General features: G+C 39.2%; 1 protein-coding gene across 2 annotated transcripts; it reads right to left on the reverse strand.

Annotated features, from left to right (window-relative positions):
* Positions 1-1,426: 1,426 nt before the first annotated feature.
* Positions 1,427-10,706, reverse strand: gabrr3a (gamma-aminobutyric acid type A receptor subunit rho3a). Of its 2 annotated transcripts, XM_071461520.1 has the most exons (9): positions 10,297-10,706; positions 9,528-9,640; positions 6,886-6,953; positions 6,575-6,798; positions 5,806-5,888; positions 4,906-5,043; positions 3,233-3,385; positions 2,278-2,471; positions 1,427-2,153 (listed from the first exon to the last, which is right to left on the reverse strand). In XM_071461520.1, exons 1-9 carry the CDS (start codon positions 10,437-10,439, stop codon positions 1,851-1,853), a joined length of 1,419 nt encoding a protein of 472 aa, XP_071317621.1. In that variant the 5' UTR covers positions 10,440-10,706; the 3' UTR covers positions 1,427-1,850. The 2 variants fall into 2 exon arrangements, with proteins under 2 accessions (XP_071317621.1, XP_071317622.1); XM_071461521.1 differs by lacking the exon at positions 4,906-5,043 and having other exon boundaries at positions 10,297-10,582.
* Between the last annotated feature and the right edge of the window lie 511 nt (positions 10,707-11,217).

An 11,217-nucleotide genomic window follows, 5' to 3' on the forward strand; every position in this document is an offset into this window, starting at 1 on the left:
ATAATTTAACACTCAGCTGGCTAGCTATTATTGTTTCTAGTCCTCACATTAAGCAAATAAGCTATTTTGCCAAATGTGAAACTATTCGTTCAAAAAACACCTTAAAGTTTTGAGTTGTGATTCGAAACAATGACTCCCCACTGAGCCATGAGGACAGGGCTCTGGTCATGTTTCATCACTTTTCCACAGCAAGCATTCATCACATTATCAATCAATCACCTCTGATGAATCTGACGTCCTGCTGGCTTCATGCACCACAGCAAAACATTACGCAACTGAATATAACTGACTTTATAGCATGTGATCCCCTCTCTCCATATTTTCCCCTACTTTCAAATCCTCATCTACTAATGGCTATTTTACATAAGTTAGCATTAGCATTATAGTATGTAGTGGGTGATTGTGAGGACAAGGTTTTGAGTATATTGTCTGAACCATTTATAAAGCTTTATTGCCATGCGAGAAATTTGAAGGTGATATTAAAATGTATTCACCGCTGTTCAACTGAGGCATTTTAAAATTAGCAGTACCAAACATCAATTAATTCAAAATATCATTGTCACACACCCCTATTGTATACACATTGCATAACTGTCATGTCTCTTTAGGTATATAATCTTTTCTCGACTGCTGTTTCCAAGGTCTGTAATGAACTTTAAATCTTCAACTTTGAACCAACCAATCATAAAGTCCTGAAACCAGTCCAGTTTACTGATTTTTATAGTAATATTGAATCAAATGATTATTTGTACGTGAAATGAGTCGTTCATTTTAGCATCTTTTAGCTCATTGTTTTGGTATTCCAGCTGTAACTTTACTGTTTTCGCTTGCTCTCAGCTGCAGTGGCAGATTTGTAGTATAAAAGTTTGCTTTGCTACCTGCTCAGCATTAAAGTAGACGTAGTTAGCAAGTAGCTGGCGAATATAATAGAGCTTTTAGCAGCTAAAGAGTCAAACATTTCCCTCAGGAGTTGCAACCAAACACACAACTAAAAAGTAAATATTGTAAATATTTGCCAGATGGTCATGAACACAACTCCATAAATACTAATGTTTCTCTGTATCTGCCAGATGTGTGTGTGTGTGTGTGTGTGTGTGTGTGTGTGTGTGTGTGTGTGCAAAGTTTGACATATTAACTTACAGTAAAATGTAAAACTGTACATCAGTGTTGTTTTTACAACATGTTCTGCTGCCCCCAAGTGGCCGAACAAATTCAACTACTGCAGGTTCAGGACCTCCTTAAGTTCTGGGTTGTCCTTTACGTGCTTTAATCTTTCTGGTCTGCTTCTTTGTTTCTTTTAATGTGTAACATCAACCCGCAGGGACGGCAGATAACAATTAGCCTTGCATTTAAATCTAGCACATTTATATTTCATTGATGTTATTGAATGCGTCAGCTGAGATAAATAACAAGTCGTCAGAAAATGTTTAGCTTGACACACATCTTGAAGAGCATACATTTATTTTTCATTTTACACAATTATACAATCAGATGTTTTGTGTTTTATCACACAATAACATAAAATCCTAAAAATGTGAATATATTTGTTTGATTAAAACTTTTTCTCTTATAAAACAGACATGCCAAAAAACACACGCATAAACATCTGAAAAAATAACAATCCACTCAATGCAACAGCTGATCTTGGACTTTCTCCAAGTTACAACTGAACACCTCTTCAGGAAAAGACATCATGCAAGATATCTATGCTCAACAGCAGACATGGAGCAAACTTAAGGTCGTATCCCAAACAGAGTAATTTAGTTTACTGCAGCCTGTTGGTGTCACACTCTTTAGTTGTAAAAATAGTAAGAAAAGAATAGTGTTTATTCTGCTGCATAGTTAATGTACTATGCATACAAACTCCAATAAATTATGTTGAAGAGCAGGTAAGCCAGGGGAAATATGACTCTGGAGTAAGAGTCGATCATGTAGCTGTTGCTCATTATGAAGCTGAGGTTTTCTCTTAAAGGGTGCTTGCGGCGTAGCCTGGTGCCTTCTGTGGGTGCAGAGACAGTAGAGTTTCGTGACTGGGTGTTCCTCTCTGTATTTGGGGTGCTGGAGACCTCTGGGAAAGGAGTCAGGTCAATTTCATTGTCATGGAAACAGCCATCAAAGACCATAGCCTGGGTGGCATTGAAGGAGGAGGGCATCTGCAACAACACAGGGAGGAGAGTTAGGCTTTGATGTCAGCAAGCTCCAGATGGTAGAGAATTATTTTCTATGGGTCAAACAAGTCACATGAGATTTAAGAAGTCTTAAGAGAATATAAATGACCTTTGCCCCTTTGACCTTCTTCATCTCCTCCACTGTGGTGAAATAGTTGACAGCAGCGTACTCGATGACAGACAGGAAGACAAATAGGAAGCTTGCCCACAAGTAGATGTCTACAGCTTTGACGTAAGACACCTGTGGCATAGATGCTGAGACACCAGTGATGATGGTGGACATTGTCAAAACTGTGGTGATACCTGAAAGCAAAACATCATGAGTATTAACACAGTGTGTTGCCTCACAAATAACATCCATTTTTTGGATGGATTATGCTAGAAACTACCACTGTGATTGTAAATCAGCAGATCAGAAATATAACCACTCTATATTGCACTGGTAAACAATAGGTCCAATCAGTCACCTCATGAAAATAAAAAATCAGACTACTTGCAGTTTTTCCACAATTCTATATTTTCTGCCCAATTCAATCCAAACTAAATAGTGTTTTTGTTACTATAAAGTAAGCAAAATATAACTAGAGAAGATCATCTCTCATGTCTGTTCACTGAAGGCTAAGCTAAGGAAAAAAGGGTCTATGCTGGTTGCCTGGCAACCTCGTTTTGACAGTGAAACTCCAGGACGTCATTGCACCCGGTGAAGAAAATAGTCCCACAAATAACCTAAAACCACAAATTATAATTTGTACAAATGAGATATAACACAACAAAAAGTGAACTTCATAGGTGTTGATTGGCAGATTTTAATATGTGTGGACCTGGCCAGGCTAGCTGTTTCCCCCTGTTTTCAGTCTTTGTGCTAAGCTAACAAATTGCCAACAGACATGAGAGTGGTATCAATCTTCAGAAAATCTGTGTGGTGACATTTTTGTGCCAATTCATTGAATCATTTAACAAATAAATCTGTCACTTTAAATTGTGTATAATATGAAATATTTGCTTTTTGTAAGAGGCTGTATGTTTAACATGTTAATGGCCATGTTGACACATCGTCTCAGTACCCAGAGAGACACGGGCAGGTACGGCCCTCCTGTCTATCCAGAAAGACACCCAGGACAGCATCACCATCAGCATGGTGGGAAAGTACGTCTGAAGCATGAAGAAGAAGATGTGCCTCCTGAGAATGAAGTTTATGTAGAGCCGATTGTACCAACCTGAAAAAGAGATGAATGGACAGAACATGGACAAAGGGAGTAGGCAGCAGGAAACGACACAATCACTCTGAGCAAAAAAAAAAAGACAGAAAGAAAGAAAGATGTGAAAGATGTGAATCTATGAAACTACAAGATGGATCCGTCGGAGCCAGAATCTAGAACTCAGACATGAAAGTAATTATTTTCTGGGGCAGATCTGTCTAGGGCCAAAGTTATATAACAGTCTCTTAGAGCAGATAGGTCCCCACAAGATTATTTCTGAGAGGAAGAAAATCTCCCTGGCCCCTTTCTATCTGTCTAACACTGAAATTGTGACCATAGAAGCAGGCAGGGTTTCAAAAAAGTATAACAGTCATACAACTCTGAAATGCTTATTTCAGAGTTGTATGACTGATTGCTAAGTCCACTTTTTCAAAGAAGCAATACTATATTACATTTTAGTACTTTATATAAAAAAGCTCATGATGATTTTCTCATACATGATCCTTAAATTTAAAATAACTATAACAATTTTATAATGGATCTCAAGTAGCTAAAAGTCTTTGAATTGTATTGGTAATGGTGTCTCTCACAGAGATAAAATTTTTATATTTGCAATAGAATAGAAGAATGGAATTTAAACAATACACTGAAATATAATTAAGTAGTGATTTGTATAATATAGTAGACACAGACACATGCAGTCTGTCTCTGCACACACACACGCACACACGAACACACACACACACTCCCTTGCCTCACCATCTGTTGTCACATCTTAGCAAATCAACCCCTCGGTCTTCTGTGATGTTTTTAAAGGAATAGTTCAACAATTTAAGAACTGTGCTGTGTTGAACTGAGGAGACTGTTTCGACTGTCATGTTAGTCCTTTTCATATGAAGCAGGAGCCTGCAGCCACTTAGCTTTGTTTAGCATAAAGACTGGAAACAAGAGGAAACAGCTAACCTGGCTCTGTCAGAAGGTAACAAAATCCCCCCACCAGGGGGAATAAATGTGTTATTTATCATTAGAGAGAATGAGAAAAAACAAATTGTAAAAATGAAAAATGTAAATGTAAGAATGGGATAAAAATGTATTTACTTATCTCTTTATTTTATGTGGGTAGAGTATTTCTTGGCCAGGTGGCTTAATCCTTGAAAACCAAGCATAGATTCGATGCTGCACAAAATGTCAAACTGTTTCTTTAAAGGGAAAGTTCAGGATGTTTACACCAACAATGTTACTAAAACTTTGTTACAGAGTAGTGTCAGTCAGAGTTGAGGCAGAGGGGCTCTGCAGAAAGAGGCCCAGTCAGTGAATCTGAGACTACCATAAACTACTCATAAAAATGTCGTCTCTCTGTTTGCTAGTGAAGGTGAAGAAAATATAGTAGTGTATACTGGTATAAACATCTCAAACTTTTCCTTTTAAGAAAAACAGTTTGTTATTGTGGCATTATTGATTTGATAAAAACAGGAGCTCTCTAGTTGTCCCCAAACCAGGCACAGCTCAGAGGGCCCCATAACTCCAACCTCACATACCAGTACTGCTGTAGAAGGCAAGCCCAAAGGAAGGCTGGAAGTCTTCAATAAAAAACTGAGAGAGCACGATCTCGTCAGTCCTTAATGAATCATTCCCGTTCTTCCAGTAGAGCATAAGGTCGTTCTCATTGTAAGCATCTTCAAGAGAGGAGAGAAAGGGGGGGAGGAGGACACCTTCACATGTTGCCTCTCTTAGAAGTATCATGGTTATGTTTCTCAGAGGAGAAGAGAGAGTTCACACAAATGGGACCCCTGACTCTCCTCTGAGATCAGGATCCATGCTTTATCCATTCAATAATGTGAGACAGAGAGAGAAAGAGAAAGACACAGAGAGAGAGAGAGAGAGAGAGACAGACAGACAGACAGACAGACAAAAGAACACCTAAACTCTACATTGAAAGTAATCCTGACTCTACCATCAGTTATGACTAACTTCAAGCTTGGAGCAAAACAGAATGAAGCAATAATCCCTAGTAAATCCTACATCAGAAAAACAGACATGTATAATGGGCAGACATTGACCTGATTGAGGATTATGACTTATTCATGCTATGCAAAAAGAAAATGGTGATGATCACTGTGTGTTTATAATGTGAGCTGGAATATACAGTGTGTGTTTCTGTGCCATCAGTATAATGCTCAAAGATAACCAGTGGTGTTTTCGAACAGCAATGTGGATTCTGCTTAAATATTTAATAGGCTAAAAGCTATCTTTAGCCAACGCCTTTAAATTACAAAACAGTGTATTAAAGGTTGTGTAACATGTTTAGCAGGAAAACATATCAAGCAAGCAAATGATTTAAAGTTGATTTTTATACACATTTAATGCAGTAATTAATTTCACTTCATTTGATCAGGCATTTTCAAGCAGTCATGTCCCAACTGTGTTTTGATACTCACAGCTCTCCAGCTCCAGAGAGCAATTCTGTGTGTCCAGAGGGAAACTACTGAAGTCCATTGAGCAAAGTGCAGTCACAGTGATCCTAAAACACAGCTCACAGTTAAAGAAATGCCCACACCATTCAAGCATCATCAACTGTGTTCACACAAAATTTTATATTTGTATTTACGGGTGATTAACCTCAGTCAGTCAAATACTAAGGTGTCAAATGGGGTATAAAACAAAAGTTAAGATGTTGATGGTGATCAAATCATGTAGTAAATGCCTCTGTGCCTGACACTGTCTGTGGCTACAGTGAACTGTTAGGAATGACATCATATTGTCGACATCTGTGGCTGAAATGGATATGATGGATGTAGTCTGAAAGCTTACAGGCCACCTTCTCATATTCCCTTAAAGCTCTGCTCACTAAACCCTGCTGTGAGGGTCCAGTGGGATGTTTCATAATGATGGCTTTTCAAAGGGTTTTAATTCCTAATAATATTTAAATCATGACTCATTAAATTACATTTCTGAGCACATGTAAGGTTTAAGCAAGACTATGTAACCTTTTGAAAGAAGGGCACACATAGCTGAATTCACATGCAATAAAACACACCATTACTGTTTCCATTGCGCTTTTCGATACATCAGTTTTTTCACCTGACCCAAATGTAAATCCATTTCTGAGATATTTCAACTGTTTTGTTGAAACACTGGCAGCTATTCATCCAAAGCTATATGGCCTCACTGTAATCATTCCTATTTTGTTCAAGTAGTCTAACTTACCTGACACTGTAGAGGATGTTGCCATCGGGATAAACCCTCAGCATGATGTTCTCCATGGTTGTATCATGGATAAAAGAGCGTTTAGAGTGGACAAAGAACACGTCAGGAACCCAAATTTTCTTCACAAGACGTGCATCGAAAGTACGACTCTTGTTGTTGCTGGAGGGAAAGGCCAGGCGATCATCCTGCCAGTAATGCCTCAGGTACAAGGTCATGGTGAAGTCCTGGGAAAAAAATGCTGTTGTTCAAGCCCAGCAGAGAAAAGAAGACACTGTTTATTTTCTAACTACAGAAACACTAGAGATACATACCATGTTTACTTCAGATATGCTGTCAATGCTCTCCACCTGGACGTCAATGCCGACAGGAATAGCGGAACCTGCAAAAGGTCAAACGTTGTAATGGACCAGCTTTAAGCAACAGTTGGATCACTTCCTCCATGAAACGTCTGTCTACACATCTGCCGGAGATTATGTATGTGTAAATCCCACTGCTGAGCTATAAGACATAAGCCATATCTTACAGATGACAGAGACAAAAGGTTGAAAGAGAGTGATGACCCTGACTCGTGTCGGTTCATAAAAACGACTCATCTTCAAGCTGTGTTCAGGTCATGTCTAAATAAATAAATACTGTACAGCTACAGCATCGCTTCAAGAGAGTTACACAAAACTGACAGATAACGATTAATCCACAATCCCCCTGCTCATCTCTTCAAGTCTGCTGCTCACTCAGGAAGCCCAGACAAGATGCTACAAAATACCTGAAGCATTTAGAAATGTTTGCCATGTCAGATCTGTAATCAGCTTTGCATTTTCTGGATGAGCTATAAGTATCGAAACAGTATTGTGGAATAGCTGAAGACTATTTTAGAGAAGCTGCATAAACTGAATGCTTTGAGAAGATAACGAATTACACTGCTGTCAAAATCTGCAACTAAATCACCTTATGAAACCGTATACATTTCATTTATGTAATTTTACCCACATTTGTGTGACTGCTAACATCAGAGTACAGCTTTGGCAAAATACGAACAAATCCTTTCAAAATAAGACTTTTGCAGACAGGCAAGAGATCCAAAGCTGATTTTATCATATTTGTGAAATCTGGCCTATGGGAATAACTGGATCACTACAACAACCTGCATGGATATAATGTCCCTTGTGTTATGTAGTTGACATCCTGTGTAGATGAACAAAACATGAATTCAGTTATTAGTTTAGGTTCTTTTAACTGCCTATATCAGTAAGAGTCTGAAGCACCCCTAGCAGGCACTGACTGAGTTCATGTGACCTGGATTAAACTCACACAAATACTCTGTACAGAAGGGGTCAGAGCCAGGAAACGAAACAGGGTTTTTCATACTATATGTGGCTGTGTTGCTTCTTTCAGCTTCAGCAAAGAAACTGAAGAGGCAGCTCATCACTGAAACACTGCAGGGACATGTTCGGATAAACCCAAATGTTTGCTCAAGAAACTGAAATGTCGAAAATTCAAGTTAAAGAAAGTTCAAGATAGTTAAATACTGCTATATACTACTTATACATAAATATCCAGTGCTGTGTCAGTGTTATGGTCCTTACGTCATCGTCCAGTGGCAGAATACTGTAAACATATGATGTGTACTATAAACATCTTGTTCTCTCTGTGCCATTATCTAATGAAGGTAAGCACTCAGAACCATCAGTCTATGACAGAGTAGTGAGGTGGGAGGGATTATATCAGGCAGCTAGGGTCCTGGAACCAAGGTCCTGTTCATTTTTTTCCCCAGTGTTTTGTTAACTGAATCTCTTTCAGCTCTATAATGGACATAAAACTCACCAGTATAGCAACAAAAACCAGGTACAGTGGAAAATAATCTGACACAAAACTTTGACCAAAACGCCAAAGGTACTAGACTGTACATGCAATGTTGAGGAAACAGATGAACTACAAGGAGCAAGGAAGTACAATACAATCCAACCATTCTTTAAAAAAAAATTAGATTCATATCTGAGTTCAGCTGCTTAATAGAATCAGCTCAAACCGAGTCAGTTCACTGACTCAGATGAGTTTGGGAATCAGAAACATCTGACTGGTCAAGAGTCTGCAACATGTTTGGAAGTAAATGTCGAACATTTTTGGAGTCATTTCTTCAGCTCTTCATGGACCCTATTATTTTTCGTCCTCCATTATTCCCTAGACTCTATTATTCTCAGCAAAATGTGATATTTAACAAGTAAATGAAAAGGTATCCATGAAGCAACACCGCAGCAGCACATTTATTTATTGATGTGTATCTGAAACTAGAATGAAAAGTGCTTATAGAGTTTATAAATGTGCAAAAAGAAAACCATACACATACCTATTCACAAGAAATAAAGGATTTTACAAAACACTCCAACCATCAGCACTTTGCTTGCAAAGAAACCATGAGAGCTGACACAGTGACACAGCTGCACAGGAAGTCAGATACAGTCATGGCAACTGGTTACAGGGAAACAGCCCCACAATGTATCACTGCAAGCGTTTTATGTTATGGTTCTTGTACAAGAATATGTATTTGCTGTGCTTCTGACAAAGAAAAACACAGATTAAGTTATGGAAATTGAAAAAAAAAAATCTACCTATGAATTTCTAGATTAATATAAAACTTAGGCTTTACAACAGTTAGTTCAAAATCCTCTAATGCTGGGCTTTTTTAATTCCCCACAGAATTAGGTACGCAGTTCAGATTATTTTATCTGTACTACTGTCTGCTGTCATTGTCTCACACCGCAGACAATCTAGGTCACTAAAGGTTTTTTTTGGGAGGCGTAATACCAAAGACAGCACAGTAACCTACATTATCCTTACTGAGTTGCTGCAAAGGCACATGGTTATTGAAAATAATAAATACTAAATAATTAAAGAATAAAGAGATGCAGAAGTAAAATGAAAAAGATTTTTTGGATGGATGCGGTGTGTGTTTTACCTCCAAAGCCTGGCCGCATTGCAAAGTCATGGTCTTCAATCCGAAGCAGCTGCTCAGATTTAATTAGCAGAGACTTGGTGCTGTCCAGCTTTTTCAGCTTAAGATCCACCCGGCTGACAACCAAAGAGAACAAATAACAGCTTGCGTAAAAACTCTGTCTCTTTCGAACACAGACACATACTTGAAACCGAACTGACATCTGGTTGAGAGAGTTAGTGATGTTAATTGGATTTTTAGCACTCTGATTAAATCCAAAGGACGTGGTCTAATCAGAGTTCTTTTACTTTCAGTATAGTGACACTGATCTAACACAGTTGCAGTTGCAGATATTGTGGAGCCTGTTTTGTATTTGTCCTGTGAATTATTTCTTTTTTCTGCACAGAGGCCCATCTGTCTTTAGTGTCCTTAATGTCTCCCTAGAAATCTGATGTGAAATTGACTGATGTGAACTAAAACTGATCTTTCTTGGTTATGTAAACAGCCATTTTTTTTTTTTTTATTCAGCCGCACCAAATCACTGAGTAATATCTACATTACCTCTCACCTCACATGATCCTATGACCTGCTCTTACCTTGATCCACTCTCTCATTAATGGAAAGCATCATGATTAATTACGCAACCATATTTGTGGCGACATTGTAAAGCAGCATACGGTCCAAAATCCTCCCACAAAGCCACAAAGCACAGATGCCAGGTATCAAGAGGTCAGTTTTAACAACACAATTAGCAAAAGCAACAACTCATATAAGAAATCCCACTTTGGCTCACCCTCCTTGCTTTTGTTTGGTGTTCCCCCCGACATACATATCCTTGTGTCTCCTCTTGTTCGGGAAGTGGCTGCTGTTGAGCTGGGTGAGAGGCCACAACCAGGCCAAGCACATCAGTCTGAGGGCCAGGGGGGCCACTCTCATGGTTAAGCTGGGGCTGGAAAGACAAGAGGAACCCAAATGTTCCTCCCACTGCGTCAGTGTCTTATCCAGGGAATGCCACAGCTGTCCCTGTCCTCTACTGGTACGTCCATGTCCCAGCAGCACTCATTCTGCCCCGCCACGCACACACCCTGCGACTTGTGCGTTATCCTGCTCTCTCATCTCTTGTAACATGGTGAACATCAGTCGAGATATCCAGTGCTTAGCTCCAGTGCACAGGCATCCCCCCGGCTGACTTGTCACTGTGCCATCCCTCTGCTTACATCTCCTGACACAACATGTTCCTCCGACTCCCCACTGTCCCCACCCTCTGATTTAAAACCAAATATCAATTTATTCCTATAATGACAAAGGAATACCATTAATTCCTCTCTAATCTTCTTATCTGTGGTTGGTGAAATCTTTCAGTAACCTACAAACTGGAGGCAGCAGCGGGTGGGGAGGGTGGGGGGATAATACAACCAGCAGTTTCATCATCATTCTGACCAGATAAAAATAAAAAGCCTGTAGCCTACTTTTACACATTGCAGGATTTTCCCTCGAGTTGCACACTGTGGTGGTGAGAGGATGCAAATGATCCCATCGAGAGGGAACAAATGCAAACATATGTCTGGGCCACATCTGCAACCACTGCACTTATGGCTCCTGAGCAGACGTAAGAGGATATGACTCAGAAACTGAGGACGTGAACTTTTACCCTCATCAAATATTAGAAAGTAGGAATAAGAATAAGGCCAGTGTTAGTGTTCGAACAAATGTA

Source organism: Trachinotus anak, unplaced genomic scaffold (genome assembly GCF_046630095.1).
Source record: "Trachinotus anak isolate AG129_WGS33_773 ecotype Australia unplaced genomic scaffold, CSIRO_AGI_Tana_v1 ptg000024l, whole genome shotgun sequence".
In the NCBI taxonomy this organism is placed as follows: Eukaryota; Metazoa; Chordata; class Actinopteri; order Carangiformes; family Carangidae; genus Trachinotus; species Trachinotus anak.

Bases quoted from the DNA above. Each gene is read 5' to 3' on its own strand.
- gabrr3a (XM_071461520.1), bottom strand. From the start codon at position 10,439: ATGAGAGTGGCCCCCCTGGCCCTCAGACTGATGTGCTTGGCCTGGTTG. The intron at 5,889-6,574 runs GTAAGTTAGACT...GCTGTGTTTTAG, and splicing joins AACATCCTCTACAGTGTCAG to GATCACTGTGACTGCACTTT. The intron at 5,044-5,805 runs GTGAGTATCAAA...CCTCTCTTGAAG, and splicing joins CTCTCTGGAGCTGGAGAGCT to ATGCTTACAATGAGAACGAC.